General features: G+C 38.2%; 1 protein-coding gene across 1 annotated transcript in view; it reads left to right on the top strand.

The window, feature by feature from the left end:
- thsd7ba (thrombospondin, type I, domain containing 7Ba) overlaps nucleotides 1-18,579 on the top strand; it is a 149,305-nt gene that overhangs the window by 95,548 nt on the left and 35,178 nt on the right. Inside the window, exons 13-17 of the mRNA XM_073845928.1 lie at nucleotides 4,230-4,496; nucleotides 4,733-4,911; nucleotides 7,202-7,289; nucleotides 9,731-9,893; nucleotides 12,026-12,159. Of these exons, the coding sequence (XP_073702029.1) occupies nucleotides 4,230-4,496; nucleotides 4,733-4,911; nucleotides 7,202-7,289; nucleotides 9,731-9,893; nucleotides 12,026-12,159 (831 nt within the window). The remainder of the gene's footprint in view (nucleotides 1-4,229; nucleotides 4,497-4,732; nucleotides 4,912-7,201; nucleotides 7,290-9,730; nucleotides 9,894-12,025; nucleotides 12,160-18,579) is intronic.

The following is an 18,579-nucleotide window of genomic DNA, read 5'->3' as shown; positions in this document are numbered from 1 at the left end:
TTTGTTCATACTATCTGGTAAGTTTAGGTGTAGTGCAGATGGTTATTTTAAAATGTCACCGAGCATTAAAAATTATTGCACCACTCAACGGACATTGACTGCAGTGACAAAACCAATGTCACATAAAACGTACCGTATGTATGTATGTATGTTCATCTGTTCTGGGGAAACTCTTTTAGCACCACTCAGTGGACATTTCACATCAAATATGTCACGAAACGTAAATGGAGCTACATATTTTGCATCTTGCATAAAAGTTCCCACAGGTACGTGTTCGTCATGAGATCAGGTTGGATTTCACACTCAATCACGGCGTCATCAAACTATGCCTTTGTTTTTTTGTTTGTTTGTTTTGAGTATGGCAAAAAGTACGTACTGTACCTTTAAGTGTTATAAATAAATATATAAATGTCTGTTTTGTCATTTTAACTAAAATACTTTTATATTGTGTTATATTGTATTAAGTGTGAAAAGTCTGATATTATGCTTTAAAATGTAATCAAGTAATACTTTCTCAAAATGAAAATACTCACAAACATAGACAACAAAGTGCAGATACTTCAAAAATGTGCTTCAGTACAGTAACAAGTCCACCACTGCGCTCAACAATTCTGCTTTGGCATCATTTGGAACTGTTTTCATTGGCAACATAGTGTCTAAAATGTAATTATGCTCATTAATAAAGGGGGAATTCACTGCTGGCATACTTGGCTATATTTTTTTTAATCAGCGCTATGTAGGGAAAACAGAGAAAATGGATATGGATTTATTATTCCAGCTAACTGTCTATGGTGGGAATACAAACCAGAAATTCGATCTGTACTTTTAACAAAATCCCCGGAGCTGTCAAAAGTCTGCCGGATGATGCAAAATGACACATTTTGCATCATCCAGCAAACTTTTGCTGACAAATAAACATGGATATCTGAGTGCAGGTAACATGGAGAAAGAGTACCCAATTGTTTACATGCACTAACAACATATTAGCAATACAAAGTTGGTTGAAAATTGGCAAACTTATTCTGTAACTATCTTTTGAACAGTTAGAAGATCCTAAACACTTGCTCATATAGTATTTGTTAATTATTGTACAAACCTGAAATACATTAATCTGTATCCTTATATGTATATGAAAAATAAATCCATACACATAAATCCCAGCAACAAGTACTCCTGGTTTTCTTGGTTGACCCCCTGACCCCCAAAGCTGTCTAATCATATATTCTTTGACACAGTCTAATTTAGCTTTTGAATCCTCCAGAGATTGACTGAATCCACTGAGTATTGCATCACGTTTGATGATGATCTTTCATCAGCATTATCTTAAAAGCTTTAGCTGTCAGCAAAACCACACCAATCTCATTGATGCAACACAGCAGAATCCTTCAGTCAGACAACAAAACGCAAAAAGCTTCTGAATCCAGTACATCAAAGCGTTATATTTCAGAGCTCTTGAGCTTGACCATGCATAATTGTCCAGTGCGGCCCACAGGTTTGACAGGCTGATGTAATTATGCTTGACAGGTTTGAGGACCCTGTTGAACGCTGGTTTTTAGTGTCGGTGACAGCAGTCTAAAAAGGAGCATCTCTCCTCACGGACAGATCCTTTTATTTATATAACCTAATAATATTCATCATGTCTAATGGACATGACTAATTTGAAATGTTCCAGGAAGTGAAGTGTGCAAAGAGGAACTAATAGCCTCTTAAACAGAACTCTTTATGATGTGAAATCTATTCATTTCTCTCCTCATTAGATAAATTAGATGTATATGGTCCACTGAACATGAGAGTGCTGCGGGTCTATGTTTGTATATTTAAAAATAAAGAACGCGAGAGAGAGAAAGGAGCAATGTGGTCTTCGCATTATATGATTTTTGATGGAGTTATACCTTTATGCTAAATATTTAATACTAGTGGATAAATTGAATACTTGCTATAGCTTATTTGGTCATCTAAAAATATAAATTCTGTCATCATTTACCTTCACCTTCATGTTGTTCCAAACCCGTGAGACTTACTTCCGACTTTGAAATGAAACCTGAGAGATTTTTGTCCTTCTTTTGAAAGTGTCACATAAGCACGTTTGAGCTTCATTAAGAACCTGTGAGGTTTGTTCTTGCGTGTCAAGCAATTCAAATTCGGCTTCTGTTTAACATGCTCGATTAGCTTTATGTATGTGCCTTGGTGTTTGTCTGTGAAACAACCAAATTGGAAATTTGTTGCGTCATAGTTTTTGGTGAATGGACTTTCAATGGAGGGACAGAAATATATCAGGTTTCGTTAAAAATATCTTTAATTGTGTTTTGAAGATGACTGAAAGTCTTGTGGGTTTGTAATGAGATTATGATGAGTAATTCTAGCTTGCTTCCTAATCCACTTGTCTAATAAACCTGGCATTGTATATTACAATTATTGTTGGTTCTGTGACAAATGGCTTGTGTTCCTCTTTTGTATGTTGCTTTGGATAAAAGTGTCTGCTAAATGTGTAAATGTAAATGAGTAATTGATGGCAGAATTTTAATTTTGGTGTAAAATAATCTTTTAAAATGAATTATTTAAAATGAACATTTTAAGCATTTAGCATAAGCATCTAAAACAGCTTGAAAGTTGTGATTAAAATGAAGGTATGTGATTTTATTAGTTCAGGTATTCCCTGGGAATCAAAATCAGACAGTACAGCACATGGTAAGCTTTCTAAACAAATGTTGCTAAATAGCACCAAAATTGGTTCATTGACTTGTAATCATATGGAAACCACTTTAAGTGCTGTACACTTACTAGATGCTATACAGCACCTTTGTCAAATGGTGCTATGTAAAACCATAATAGGAGCCCCATTCTCCTCCTTAGATTTTAGATGTTACTCCACTCTCAAATGTTTGCTATGAATGGAAATTCACTACAATTGGCAAACGCTGTTTTGAATCACTTTTCTGATGCTTTATGCTTTTCTGAGGTCAAAAAGTCTTGTGTGTGGGCCCTGGAAGGTTTCCTTATAAGGGGCCTTGTGGGCAAAAAGGTTAAGAATGTTATCTCTTAGGATATACACTGTATTTTAAAGTCATTTCCAATCCTTTCCCCAACTAAACAAAGAGACTTCATTCTTAAAAATAAAGGTGCTTCATGATGCCATAGAAGAAACTTTTTTGTCTAAATGGTTCCATAAAGATCCTTTAACATCTGAAGAACTTTTCTGTTTCACAAAAGGTTCTTTGTGGCAAAAGAAGGTTCTTCAGATTATAAAAGGGTAAGAAAGAGATGGTTCTTTAAAGAACCTTTGACTGAATGGTTCTTTGTGAAACCAAAAATGGTCTTTTCTTTATTTTTAAGGGTGTAAGAGAGAATTAGAGAGCTGTTAAAGAACGATTCAGGGGCTTAACAGGTTCTTTGTATGGCACTGGTGCTATATAGCTCCTTAACAACCCCCGAATAACTGCTGAGGAACTGCTGAAGAATCATTTTTGTGTGTGTGTGTGTGTGTGTGTGTGTGTGTGTACATGGTAACATCATGTAGTAAGTGTGCTGCTCTTGAAGCTTTATTACATGTTGGGCAGGGTTGGGTCCCCCCAAAAGTCCTAGCACAGTTTGAACTCTGACCAGATGTCTTTGAGAACAAAATCCACACCAAATGGACTTCTGATCTTGACAATCCATTCATTGGTTATTTCAGAACCGATCCTCCATCCGTTTCTAATTCTGCTCCTGGAGGGTCGGCCTTTTGCAAACATTGCAACATCCTAACTCCAATATGCGCCTGAAAGTTTCTAGTAACCCTGAAGACCTCGATTAGCTGCTTCAGGTGTGTTTATTTAGAGTTGGAGCTGAACTCTGCAGGACACGTCTGCTCTATCATATATATTGTGCTGAAAGACCGGCATGTTTGCTTGAAGTTATTCTGTGACTCCTGCTCGCGTCACTAAGCGTTTCCATTTCAGTCTACTCAGAATAGTTCTCTAATCGTTCCCTGGGGATGTTTGCAGTGGCACTTAGCAGTCCACAGTTGACAGCAGAATGAATAATGGTCCAGTTATCCAGACATCATTAATGTTTTAATAATTTTCAAAGACAGATAAGTATATTACACACATGAGCTCCCAGATTGCAGTCTGAATGTTTCATCCAAATGGCACCTAAAATTCAGATGACTAGTCTCTGTTATTTATTGCTCCCTCTCTCTTGTTCCATCTTTCTTTCTGACTCTCCATCTATTTTATCACCATTTTCAGGTCGGAGCCGGAAACAGGACCGCTGCCAGCGGGAAGACTTGTACCCTCTGGTGGAGTCCGAGCCCTGTCCGTGTGAGGAGTTTGCTTCTCAGCCTTATGGTAATTGGTCATCTTGTATCCTATCGGAGACTCCAGCCCATGGATCCCTCCAGGGTTGGAGGGGTCGCCGAGAGGTGCGTGACTGCGGTCAGGGTTGGCGTTATCGAGCAGTGGCCTGTCTGGACCACGAAGCCCACTTGGTTAGCCCAGACCTCTGCAGTGAATCAGGTTTGTCTACTCAATTCCTCTCTTTCTCTCTCTCAATAAAGAGCCAAGTAATTTTTCCTCCGCTGGGAAGGCAAGCAGTCATTAGTCAAATAGGAAGCTGTGGGGTGCCCTGAACTGTCAGTGTAAATTAGACAGAGGTCTCAGCATCGGCACCAGGTGTTTCCGCTAACGTTGTTAGCGTGATGTTGAATGGCAGGGGCTCGGCCGCTCTGATTGCTCGACATGCTCTTTCACAGGTCTGGTGGAAGAGGTCTGCCACGTACCCTGCCCTCTGGACTGCAAGCTGAGCGACTGGTCGCCATGGTCGGCCTGCAGCGCCTCCTGTGGCAGCGGGCTGAAAATCAGATCCAAATGGCTCCGGGAGAAGCCGTTCAACGGCGGGCGGCCTTGCCCCAAACTAGACCTGAAAAATCAGGTGAGATGTGCGCTCCCAATAGGGAAATAGTATCTCTGTGGGCTTCCACCGCCATATGGTGGATCATCAGTGAGAAACGAGTAATGAGAATCGTTAGGGTCTATGATCGCTGGCATCATGATTCAGATAATCGCTCATGTAAACGCTCATGTTTCATTTAGGGCCTTTAACACATCCGTTTTTATTGAACGCCTGAAATACCCCCGACGGAATATATTTAAGCCGCCTAGAGATACATTTTGCATTTTCAGCACGGTTAACATTCAACTCATTACCATTTCACCGGTTAATGCATGCCTCTTCATTAAGTGCAGTTTACCAAACGCACTACAGCCTCGAAGCTAAAATATGAACAAACACAATCTCCTCGTCCTTTAAATAGTTTGTCTCTCACAGCGAGACAGCACAAAGGTGCTAACAAGTGTCCGTGTAAATACTCTTCCTGATTGCTGTAGATTTGTGCTCTTTACAGAAAAACATGGCCATTAGCGCAGACTGTCTTTTTTGTGACCTCTCCTCTCCTCCTTTCGCCGTCAGCTAGTTAGGACAGTTTGTACAAGTGTTGTGTTAAACGCTGTTGATCGAGCATGTGTCTTTATCTCGCTAAAGCACACATACAGGTAGCATACTGTTTGGTTCTGGTGATAGAAATGCTCATTTGGTCAATAATAATGTGTTTTATGCATTAGTAAGGACCTTGTTTGAGTTTGAAAAAAGAATAGCATAAGGAAGGTGCATTGGTCTACGAGTGCATTTTGCGACAGCTTGCTCCCAGATGGGTCTCGCTTTAAAGGGAAATGATATTATAAATGTGCTGTGTGTGCTGGAACGGGTTGCAGAGGACACACTGGTTTCTAGAGGTCAGTATGCAGATGAAGCAGTGTGCGTGAAAAATATTCAAATGCATTCTTTTGCTGCTGTGTGTACAGATGGTTAAGTGCCTACTAACAACTTTTATGGACCCACTGTTTAACAGGACTCAAAATACCCCCTCGCTAAAGGCAGAGTTTGCCTTGGCTAATGCCCCCTCCAGTCTTTTGGGGAGATGAACTCTCACTGTTAACATTTTGCAAACGGCCGCTCTGTGGTCTTGGCAGACAGGCTGTGCAGCTGGCGGGTTTTGAAGGGGCCCACTCTGCAAAGGTGTGGAGATTGAGATTTCTTCATAAGTGTAGTAGAAAGTCACCAGCAAAGCCACAGCGGATTTGTGTGTATGTGTGAATGTGTTTGAGTTCGAGAGAGACCCTGATGAAAATTGTATCACTCTGAGGATGCCCTTTTATAGCTCAGAAGACTTAATGGAGTTCTCAGAAGGGTTTGATGGGAAGTGTTGGAGTTCATATTGAAATCTCTGAATTTTGAATGCAGTCTTTGGTATCTTGGTATATCTGAGCACATTTATTGGTTGGATCTTTTCTGATTCTGAAACTGAAGAGAAAACTACATTTTTTCTTGACACTTTCATGCATTTGGCAGACGCTTTTATGCAAAGTGACACAGCATTCAATATAACATTTTATCAGTTCATGCATTCCTTGGGAATCGAGCCCATGACCTTGGTGTTGCAGCACAACTTTCCACTTGCTCTTATCTGAATAGTGATGCATCAAAATGAAAATTCTTGACCAATATTGAAACTTCAGAATACTCTGGGCTGAAACTGAAAACGCTGGCCGTTTTAAAGAAGCCTTTTGAAACAGAGGGTTGAGAGATATTTCCACTTTCCATGTATTACATGACTATTTTATTTAAAAGAGGACCTATTATGCCCCTTTTTACAACATGTAAAATACGTTTCTGATGTCCCCAGAGAGTGTATGTGAAGTTTTAGCTCAAAATACCCGACAGATAATTTTTTATAGCTGATTAAAATGTTCACTTTTAGGAAATGAGCTAAAACGTGCCATTTTTGTGTTTGTTCCTTTAAATGCAAATGAGCAGGTGCTCCCTGCCACCTTTTTCAGAAGACGGTTGAGCTTCAAGAGTTGGCAAAAGTAAGTTAAGCCTTATGTTCTGGTTATGTTCGAACCAGAATCGGTTTAAAAGTCAAGTCATCTGATTGTACTGTGCATAATAAATTTGCGTTTAGGAATTACACAGACGGAGAGCACGGTTCAATAAAAAAAACAAAAAACATAGCTGGTCTCATGGTGTCATCGCGTGCCATCACATACATTATAAGTCCCACTTGTGATTATGAGCTTGACAAATTCAAGCGGTCGACTCCACATTGCTTTCATAAGCAGTTTCATATGCACCTACACATTCCTGTTTACGATCATTCTGGTAGCACATGAAGGCAGCATCAGTAAAAACAGGCAGAGACAATGGTAGCTTTAGCAACATTAGCCAGAGTGCTGAGAAGCTCTTTCAGAAAGGCAATTTGGAAAACAAACGTTTGATACTTACTTTGTCTGGAGTTGACATTTGTGCACAAAGCGTTGGTATTGATCCCTAAACACATAGGTGACTTTACAGATTTTTTCTGGGACATTTCCTTCAAAAATGAAATTTAAGCAGTGTCCTCAGCGGCTCAGATGGAGGGAGTCTATGGAGACTCCTATATTCGTTGATGCATCCCAAAACACGACACTTGTAATGCCTTTTTGGTGCTGACATTGTATATCTCAAGCAGCTATAGCAGGAAAACAGTAATGGCAGACTGCTGCTTCTTACGCAGGGCAGTGTCTTTGCTAATAGGTGCAGAGATTGTCACAAATGGGCGGGACTTTTTGAAAACACGATTCCAGATTTCTCTGGAAATCTGGAATTGTGCTTTCAGAAAGACTGTTTATGTTTTATTGGGCTTATAAATAAATGAGAGGTAGGATTTTTACCATTATTGGCTGGTTGTTTTCACACACTGCAGCCACACAACTGTGCTCAAACACCTTATAAAAGTAATTTTTTCCATAATAGGTCTCCTTTAAATAGCATTTTACTGTTTGTGCCAGCCACATGCTACACGTGTGCACTAAATGATTATTATCGTTAGAAATGAATCAGTATTAATGTGAAAATAAATGTTTTTAATGCACAATGGAAAACCTTAATTTGCAATTGTGCTGGAAGTCATTATGCTTCTTTAGACTTTAGAGAATTTTATCCACAATACTCTGAGAGATGCACACGTCTCAACAGCTGCATACATGACCTCTTTTGCAATCATATATCATCTATCAACACTCAGTGTTTACATTAAATGTAATTAAGCTGGCATTGTTTCATGTCTGTTTTGTCCTTGTAAATGATTTTTTAATGAGATTTTAAAGCTGCAGGGTTTTTTTCTTTTCAGATGTTCATTGTACATCTCCAGTAGTGAGATTTTTGGCCAAAAATGTTTGATGGCTAAAATGTTGTACATCCCTTCAGAGGCTACAGACAAAGTTACATGTTTCCCAGAAGACAAAATAAGTTAAATTTACCCTGATCTTCAAATTCAGAAAGTTTTCACCCCCCTCAGCTCTTAATGCACCATGTTTCCTTCTGAAGCATCAGTGAGCATTTGAACCTTCTGTAATAGTTGCATATGAGTCCCTCAGTTGTCCTCAGTGTGAAAAGATGGATCACAAAATCATACAGTCATTGCTGGAAAGGATTCAAATACACAAAAATGCTGGAAAACCAAAGAATTTGTGGGACCTGGAGGATTTTTTGGTAGAACAGCAGGCAGTTTAACTGTTCAGGACAAACACAGGACTCATGAACAACTATCACTAAACAAAAAAGCACAGCTGTGAATCATTCAAGTAACAACACAGTGCTAAGAATCAAGGGGATGTAAACTTTTGAGTTATTTTTTTAAATTCTACAAAATAACATGCATTTTGTATGATCCCTCTTATTTTGGTAAAATAATTAACATTTTGCAGATTCTGAAATGGTAATGTAAACTGTTGACCTCAACTGTATGTGCTATATATTTTATTTTGGGATTTGGGATTTAGCTTTTCTAAAGGCTAGAGATTAAGTCAGAGAGTGTAGGAAAGCAAAGTAAATGTCTTTGTGTTGAAACTACTGGTCCAAAAACAATCGAAACCCTTATTAGTGGAGTTTATGGTTCGGAGCGGCATGCTCAAAGCATTCAAGGTGTAATTCAAGACTGGCAAACATTTTGCTAAAAAATAAAGTTGTGCGCAATCAACACTTGAATTGAAATTTTAGTATTGTCACATCAAATCTTTTCCAGCAGATCAGATTTTTTTTTTTGTCTGGAGTGGGCTTTGATGTCGTATTCTCTTTAAGTAAATTGTTTGGAGCAGGACTAGGTAAGGAAACTTTGTTAACACGCCACGTTCCTTGTGAGCTTTGGCTTGTTATGTGTCTTTGATAATCTGTCTCAGGCTGTCTGGCCTCTACCTTTAACAAGCAATCCTCACTTTCCCCAGTGCGGCTTTCTGCCGGGAGTCAAAGAGCAGGGCAGCGCTCTGCATTCATTCATTATTTAGACTTTCAGGTATTACAGGCTCGGAGAGGCCTGTCACAATCACTAGATTGTTCCAGCTCCCTTTCGGACTAGTAAACAGCTGACCGTGTTCAAGACCAGAGCTGTCTTTCCACCACTTATCTATTGATCGGCTGTCTGTCTCACCCTATAAGGACACAACATGAATGCAGGGCTGGAGCGCCTTCTTCCTGTCGCTCATAGCTGTTAGTGAGAACCCAACGCTCTAGCTTTTCTTTCTCCTTCTTGGGAGGACAACTTATTTAAGCCGCGTTGCAGCTTACCACACATCAATCGAGGACGTGCAGCGTTCCATCTCATTATGCCGATAAATGCAGATGATTCTGACCGTCTTTGCCCTGTGATTGTCTGCAGTAAGCCGCGCCGATGGGAGATGGGATGATGCGCGACCTTCTCCAGATGTTTCCTCTCGCGCCGTTCCCCACAGTGAGTCACTCGACAGAGATGAGATTGATATTCTTATCTCGCCTCCTCACGCTGTACCGATGATCAGCCACTGTGACGGGAGCAGGAGGAGGTTGTGCGTGAAGGGATGTCGTCCCTGTGCTGTGTCTTACTACTGATCTGAAAATTGAACTGTGCGGGAACTGGCCACATTAGTGACACACACTTCAGATTCTGAATAACCACCGTAAACATGTACACTACCAGTCGAATGTTTTCAAAGAATTCTCTTCTGCTCACCAAGCCTGCATTTATTCGATCCAAAACACAGTAAAATCAGTAATATTGTGAAATATTTGTACAATTTAAAATAACTGTTTTCTATTTGAATATTTTTTTAAATGTAATTTATTCCTGTGATCAAAGCTACATTTTCAGCATCATTACTCCAGTCTTTAGTGTCACATGATCCTAATATGCTGGTTTGCTGTTCAGGAAACATTTATTATTTTATCATCAATATTTAAAACAGTTGGGTACATTTTTTCTCAGGATTCTTTGATGAATAGAAAGATCCAAAGATCAGCATTCATCTGAAATAAAAAGCTTTTGTAACATTAAACACTATACCATTCAAAGCTTTTGGGAAAGACATTATATGATGCTAAAAATTCAGCTTTGAAATCACAGAAATAAATTACATTTCAAATAGAAAACTGTTATTTTAAATAGTAAAAATATTTCTAAATTTTACTTTTTTTTTGCTGTACTTTGGATCAAATAAATGTAGCCTTGGTAAGCAGAAGAGACTAATTAAAAAAAAAAAAAAACATTAAAAATCTTCCTGTTCAAAAACTTTTGACTGGTAGTGTATTAAAGGGTTAGTTCACCCAAAAAAAGAAAATTCTGTCATCAATTACTCACCCTCATGTCGTTCTAAACCTGGAAGACCTTAATTCGTCTTCGAAACACAAACTAAGATATTTTTGATAAAATCCAAGAGCTTTCTGACCCTCCAGGCTTGTCTTACTTAGTATTTTTGTCTTGTTTCTAGTCAAAATATCTAAAAATTCTTAAATTGAGATTCATTTACTAAGCAAGCAAAATGTCGCAAGGGGTGAAAAAATAAATTAAGTGCGTTTTTCTTAAAACAAGTAAAATTATCTGCCAGTGCGGTAAGTAAAATACTCTTGTTCTAAGAATATTTGACTTACCCCACTGGCAGATAATTTTACTTGTTTTATGCAAAATTTACTTAATTTAGTTGCTCCCCCCTGGAAACAAGACTAAATATCTTACGTCATTTTTTATTTATCCACTAAATGCATCTCAATTTAAGAATTTTTAGATATTTTGACTAGAAACAAGACAAAAATACTAAGTAAGACACCACGTTCAAGGCCCAGAAAGGTAGTAAGGACATCATTAAAATAGTCCGTGTGACATCAACGGTTCAACCGTAATCTTATGAAGCTGCAAGAACACCTTTTGTGTGCAAAGGAAACAAATATAATGACTTTTTTTCAACATTTTCTTCTGTTCCGTGTTACGTTTCGAGAGTACCACAACGTATGCGTACCTTTCTGGGCCTTGATCGTGGTAGTACTGTTGCTGTCTATGCAGGGTCAGAAAGCTCTCGGATTTCATCAAAAATATCTTAATTTGTGTTCTGAAGATGAACAAAGGTCTTAGGGGTTTGGAATGACATGGGGGTGAGTAATTAATGACAGAATTTTCATTTTTGAGTGAACTAACCCACATTTCACTCAAAACACATTCTTTTCATGAAACACAAATGAAGTTATTTAGCAGAATGCACAGGCTGCTCTTTTCCAAATAATGAAATTAGATGGACCTTTGAACATAAGCTCTAAGAAGGATGTATGGATAGATATTCACTTGGTTTTCTCTTGAATTTATTGTAGATTATTACATGACATGGCTTTTTAAACACTCCCTGTTTAGTCATTGACTGACCATGCAAGACAGCTGTCTTTGGTTTTGAACAGCATTTTTATCGGTTGCTTGAACAAGATTTGAGAGCACTTCTGTAACATTGATATTTCCTCGCTCCACTTATAAATAACTTAAGTACTTTATTACAGTGCCGTGCATAACAGTATGAACTTCACAAATATGACTTATTCTCATTTGTGTAAAATAGTCCATGCTTCTGAATTGCTAGTGACATGTCATTTTCTGGCTCTTACTTTAATGTGTAGGACCCTAATTACTAAGTGTGGAAAATGTTGATGTTTCTATCAGATGCAACAGATGCAGTTCTCCTCAGGGCTGGTGCAGTCTCCGCAGCAGTTTGAAGTCTGTTTTACCCGCAGCGGAGGGCTCGGTGCGAGATTCGCTGTGTAAAGAACATTCTTCTTGCCCACCTCCAGAGCTGGGTACCATATGGTAGCCATCATGTGCGCTGAGGCAGACTGTTCTGCTGATGAGATGAGCCTGTGTTCACCAGGCTTGCATAATTTAACAACCTCTGTAAATCTGTGCTTAGAAACCAATCTCCCTATAAAGCATTTCTGCCTCTCCCACAGCTTTTAAATGAAGCACGTCTTTAGCTCTGAAGTAGACTTTTAGAAACCATCTTGTCATGCTTTTGTATGCTGTGACTGCTCTGCACAATGATATGCACTACAGCGTCGGGAAATAGGATGGAGTTTGTTGTTAAACCTCACAAAGACATTATACTTCTGCGCACACAGATTTTTATCGTATTACAGCATGTTACTATTATAATCAGATTTGTTTACAAAGCTACCTGTTGTTGGCTGCATGGTGCAGTGCTTAACATTCATGTTTGTAATATATTGAACTGTGGGGCTTACACAGATAATCATCTGTGTGTTTTGTGTTTTCCTTCTCTCTAATTTGCAATACGTATAATTATGGCGCTTTTCCACTACACAGTACCAGCTCGCCTCGGCTCGACTCGACTCGGCTCGGCTCGGCTCGACTCGGCTCTGTTTGGTTTTCCACTGTGTAAAAGTTGTACCTGTACCTCTACAATAGTACCTGGTTTGTCATAGCGACGCTGCAGGAAACTGCCGTGATGTAATCTTCTACGCGACACACACCCGCTGTCTGCACCTCCTCGTTTGACCACGGCGTATTCTTCCGAGTTGCCATAATATGTAATGGATTGGATATGTCACGCAATCTCTGGCCAAACTTTTTAAAAATGGTGGGGTTATTCTGGATACTATTGCTGGCGCGTGCAATGATGACGCAGTGAATAGTGACGATTCTCTCTGACCAATCAGCAGTCTGCTGTGTTTTCACGTCACATTTAGTATCGCCTCAGCTCGCCTGGAACCTCGCCGGAGGTGGTACGAAAAAAAGTACCTGGAAGCCGGTACAGGTACAACTTTTACACAGTGGAAAACCAAACAGAGCCGAGTCGAGTCGAGCCGAGGCGAGCTGAGGCGAGCTGGTACTATGTAGTGGAAAAGCGCCATTAGTAGTTAAATTGAAACTTGCGCTGAAATTATTTTCAATCATTTTTTCAAAGAGACTATCGATATAAAAGAAGCCTGCTGACTACCCTTTCCTTTTAAATATTATAGAATCGTACAGATATTTCTAGAAATAGTGTTTGAACTGGCACCTATTGAAATTAGTGCTGTATTATATAAATAGACTCATGTTTAAATGTGCATTTCATTGTATTTAATAAGCAAAAAAGTATTTTAAACCATTTTTTTGAATGGTAGGATAGATGAATTACTTAGTATTATTATATTTAATATATTATAATGTGGTAATCATTTATTGATGATGTTTAATTCAGAATTAGCACTCGTTTTTGATGACTTGTTCTGATCTTATGACAACATTGAACTTGGTTTACAGAAATAAGCCTGTATAAATGGGAATAAATGATGTCAAAATTAATAATTTAATTAAGGTGTGCTGCAGAACTTGTTTGACTAATGAAGTCCCTTTGTTTGAGTTACAATTCAGTAAATCTTTCTGTAATTCCATTTTAATATTCAGCATCCTGTCTTTCGTGGCAAATTCTGTTTGGGTTCACACTAATAAATTGAAAGGAAACCAATCATTAAATTCAGAATTTTTGTGTAAAAGGTTATAGTGACTCTCCTTGAGTCTGTTTACCCTTGGTGTGATTGTAGAAATCTATCAGATTGGGGGTTCGTATAAAGGAGGGCTCTTGAGACTGACCGGATAAAAGTGTGTGACATTTTCTTTTGTTAACTGGAAACGAGTGAAAATAAGCAGACGAAGGCTGCTCTCCCCCTCACTGCCACCTCCATAATTGGTGCAGAGTTCAGCCACTTACAGATGATGATATGTGTCACAGTTTTCAAGTGCATTTCGGGCAAAATGTGTTGCTGCTTGCCGGTTATGGCCATAACTGCGGTGCTCTGCCCCCGTGCTGAAACAATCACAGCTTCCTTTATTGAATACAACAAAATCGATACGTTTTTCATTTAGGCTTTGCGTGTATATCTAGCATTTCCAACTGTGGAAAAATGTACTGTATTTGTGCCGAGTGACTAGGCGAAAGAGATGTTATGCTTTGATACTCCCTGTCAAATTGTTGACTTGGAGGTTTGTTTAGCAGAGAGGTCTTTGGAGATTGATGTTTTGATTTGGGCAAAAGCTGCTTCACTTCATTAATGAGCGGCCCACAGCGTTTCTCGACATCTCTCTCACACACTCTCTCAAATGTGTTCGATGCCCGAGGAGCTGCTATTTATCCTATGAGCTTGAATTGCGCTTAGACTCATTCATAATCAGAGAACATTTGAACAAGAGGAGGCGTAAAAGGGTGAAAGATTCCTTGCTCGCAGTGACAATACTAGCATTAGATTAGTGTCATCGAATCTTTATTTATTGTCCCACAGCCAAGGCAGGTGGGATTTGTTTCTGTGATTTTTCACAAAAAGGAGCCTTATATTAGGTGTAGAAAGGTATCCGTTTGCATTACCATCATCTCAGCGGAAATGTAAAAGTAATCCAAACAACTTAAGCAGTGTGATTTAAAGGAGACATATTATGCCTTTTTTACTACATGTAATATACGTTTCAGGTGTCCCCGAATGTGTCTGTAAAGTTTTAGCTCAAAATACCCCACAGTTCACTTTTAAAAATGTAATTTTAAAAATGCCTATTTTGAGTGGAAGCAGAAACACGCTGTTTTCGTGTATTTTTCTTTAAATGCAAATTAGTTGTTGCTCCCCGCCCCCTTTTCCAGAACAGAGCTGTGCCTTTACAGCTTGTAACTTGGATACTCTGCTAAAAAAACATTTGTTTGGTTTTGGGTGCACATTCAAAGTAGGCGCACAGAAAGTGGCTGTCACACGGCATGCGAGTACTAAACTAAGTTCTCTTTCATTTCTTATTGAGCTTAAACCATCAAATACACACAATTTTATGTTAAAAACACACATGAGCTACAAAAAGGTTGGTTATGTCTGTGAAGGTAAATAGCTGGGAAAGAAATCACATGTTTCTGTTAGATCTGTGTGGCAGCAGCGTAATTTACAGTAAATTAATCAATTAATTCACTGTTCTCTTGTCTCCTCTGAGGCTGGAACTCTAAATAGTGTACTGTGCTCATCTGTGCAGCCAATGACAGAACATTTAGCATACTTTGTTCGAATTTTTGCCGTGGCATTAGAACTGGTACACCACTGTCACTTTCGAAACAAAATGGCAGTGCTGTGGGTGGGAACTTTCAGATTAAGGGGCATTAATGTTATAATAAGATCCCTTACTACGTAATGGGAGGAGCGAAATCTGAGCAGCTTGTTTTTTTTTTTTCAAATGCTTGCAGAGAAAGGCTTACTAAAACAAATTTACTGGGTTGTCCTTTTTCAGGTTTAATGGGTTGGTAGATGCACTAGGGATCCGATTATAGCACTTAAACATGGAAAAAAGTCAGATTTTCATGATATGTCACAGTGATTTACACAGTGAAATTTAAGAGGTTATTCACTCTTAAATCAAATCTAATTATTGATCAACTCATGTATACAGAACCCAACATAAAAACGGTGGCAAAGCAATGATGTCAGACCTCTGGAATTCATGATGTTCTTGAAGTCATGTGACCTGGGTGGAATTGTTTCACATAGTGTAGAAAAATTGTAGAAAATAATGTTTGAGAAACCGTTTCAATCTACTCTCAGACCTGCTAGAAACATTGAAATGCCAGGTTGAGGAAATGAGTAGCCTGTTGACAGCCTGCTTCAGTTAAAAGTTGTAAAACCCATGTGGTCGATGTTTGCACTCTTGTTCCTTCTCTGATAATCTTCTGCATCACACAGTCGTTCTGAATATGCATATTGTTTGGTCCCCGGTGGTGTGGTGCTCAATTTGCTCTTGGAGTCTTTCCAGCTTTGTGAAAGTCCTCCTGCAGTCCAGATGGCCTGGAGCGTTTAGCTATGTTACAAAGGTTAGCCATCACTTTATCAACTAATTAGAATAACGAAACGAGAACTGCGTGATGATATAAATAATAAATGCTCACTTGTCATCTGATAGCCATGGAATCCCCTTGTTGGAAAAAAAGGTCAAAAATGTAACTCTGAGTGTTAATCCAATGAAAGCTCTTGGTATTAGAATGAATAACTGCTTAGTGTTTGAATCTGCAATGAATCAAGGACTAATTTAGAGGCATGAGAGGCATTAATCGTTGCTTAAAATGTTTATGTGTGTGTGTGGAGTCTTTCAAATGATTGAATTAGTAGTAAAATTGTGCCTTTATACAAACTTTTACACAGTTTCAGAGAATTTATTGGAAAGAAATTGAGATGGTGGTTGTGAATAATCTCCCACACTGAAATGATTCCTGTCAAGACAATTTAGTTTGTATCTGATCATTCAGTAGAGTTTAAAGGAATCATTTATCATTACTCACCCTCATTTAGTTACAGACCCTTATGACAAAAAGATTACATGATTATGCATCATGAGAAGATTTATTTAAATATGTGCCTGCCAGATGATGATGGCATTTCCTCATTCTACTTCTTAAGCGTCTTAAGGAGTTTTTCATTTAAATGTCTAGTCATTGGCTGCCAGCTGGAGGTTTTTAAAGGCACTGTTTTGTGTTGCTTTGAAATAATGTGTATATAATGTTTGGGTTGTTAATGTTACGATTGTAATGTATAATGTTACGATTTTATTTTTTATTTTTTGTCATAGTTTGAAAAACTCCTGTGTTCTCAATCATTTATTTAATTAAAAATGCAGTAAAACAGTACACTCAAAAAAATAATTCGGTCTAAAAATAAACTTTATGTAATTCAATTAAATTCTAATTTTCCATGTATTTGGATTACATAGTTTTAATATAAACATATTAATAAACTTAATGTGATTCATATGCATCAGTGATACGTGAATGAAACAGGTAAGGTTTATATAATTATTCCCAGTGTTAAACAAGCACTGCTCAGTGTTCATGTGTTTCCACACTACAGAGTGTTCAAGTAGCATTGACACAGTGTTGGAGTTAATGAGATCATTATGTGATGATTGATCATTAATGATGAACACCTGATGAATCATCAATGGAAAGAGAAACACAAGAACTACAGCTGACTTCAACCACAGCCTTAGAGGAAATCAACTCAAATAAAACAATACATTAAACCTCTCAAGATCTGATTCAACAACTCCACAAACAGATTGACCAGCTTCACTCATTACTAACCAGATTGACTTCTGTCAGACTTCTAGAGAAGCTCTTATTGAGAATTAACAAACGTGTAGATGTTTTGTTTCATGTGAAATCACCATCAATGAGAGCAGGGTTTCCTTTGGTTGGGCTCTTGACCCGTCACATGCTAGGTTTAATGTTGTGCTGATAGCTTTTGTAATACTTAAATCAAACATTTTGAGCTTGGCCAACAAAGTATAAAAAAAAAGTAGGGGGATCTGTTAGTGTGTCAATTTCTTTTGAAGTTTATTTGTTGCATAGATGGATGTTGTGTTACTTTAATATTAGGCCTACTTACAGTTTTACATTTATGTGTTTTATAAATCATATTAGCTGAATCATTTTATCATACTTTGAGTGCTAAAAGTTTTCATCTGTTTCTTTCTAAAGACCACAGACATCATGAATCAGCATATGAATCTCAACAATGGTGATAATCAACAAAATGTTCAGATACATCTCTGAAATCTTAAAACAAGCTATTAAAAAGTCTCAACAAAAAAGGAAGCATAAAAACAATTATTAAGAATAAAATAAAAATAATCTGACAATTCCACTGCATTGTTTATTCATGTTGCAATGCATGCTGGGATACATGGGAGGGTCTTTTACCAAACTTGTACCCAGCATGCATTGCAACATGACACATATTGTTGACCGTCACCATTGTTGAGATTCATATACAGATTCTTGATGTTTTTGGATTTGAAGGTGATACAGATGAAAACTTTTTGAGCACAAAATGAAATACAAAGTATCTAATCTTCGTGAGTTATGAAAAACAGTTACTTGTGAAGCTATAGAGACTGTTACAATAACACAACACCCATCAAATCAGGACTTTGAAAGAATCTGGAGGATTGATTAACTTTTTTTCTTCTTTGACTTTGGTGGCAAAGCTTCATGTGTTTTATATTTACACAATTAAAGCTACCACCACTGACACCAGCATGTGACAGGTCAAGAGCCCAACCAAAGGAAACCCTGCTCTCACTGATGGTGATTTCACATGAAACAAAACATCTACACGTTTGTTAGTTCTCAATAAGAGCTTCTCTAGAAGTCTGACAGAAGTCAATCTGGTTAGTAATGAGTGAAGCTGGTCAATCTGTTTGTG

The sequence above is a fragment of the Garra rufa genome, chromosome 8 (assembly GCF_049309525.1).
Source record: "Garra rufa chromosome 8, GarRuf1.0, whole genome shotgun sequence".
Lineage (NCBI taxonomy): Eukaryota > Metazoa > Chordata > Actinopteri > Cypriniformes > Cyprinidae > Garra > Garra rufa.
This window is presented reverse-complemented; position numbering and strand designations above follow the sequence as displayed.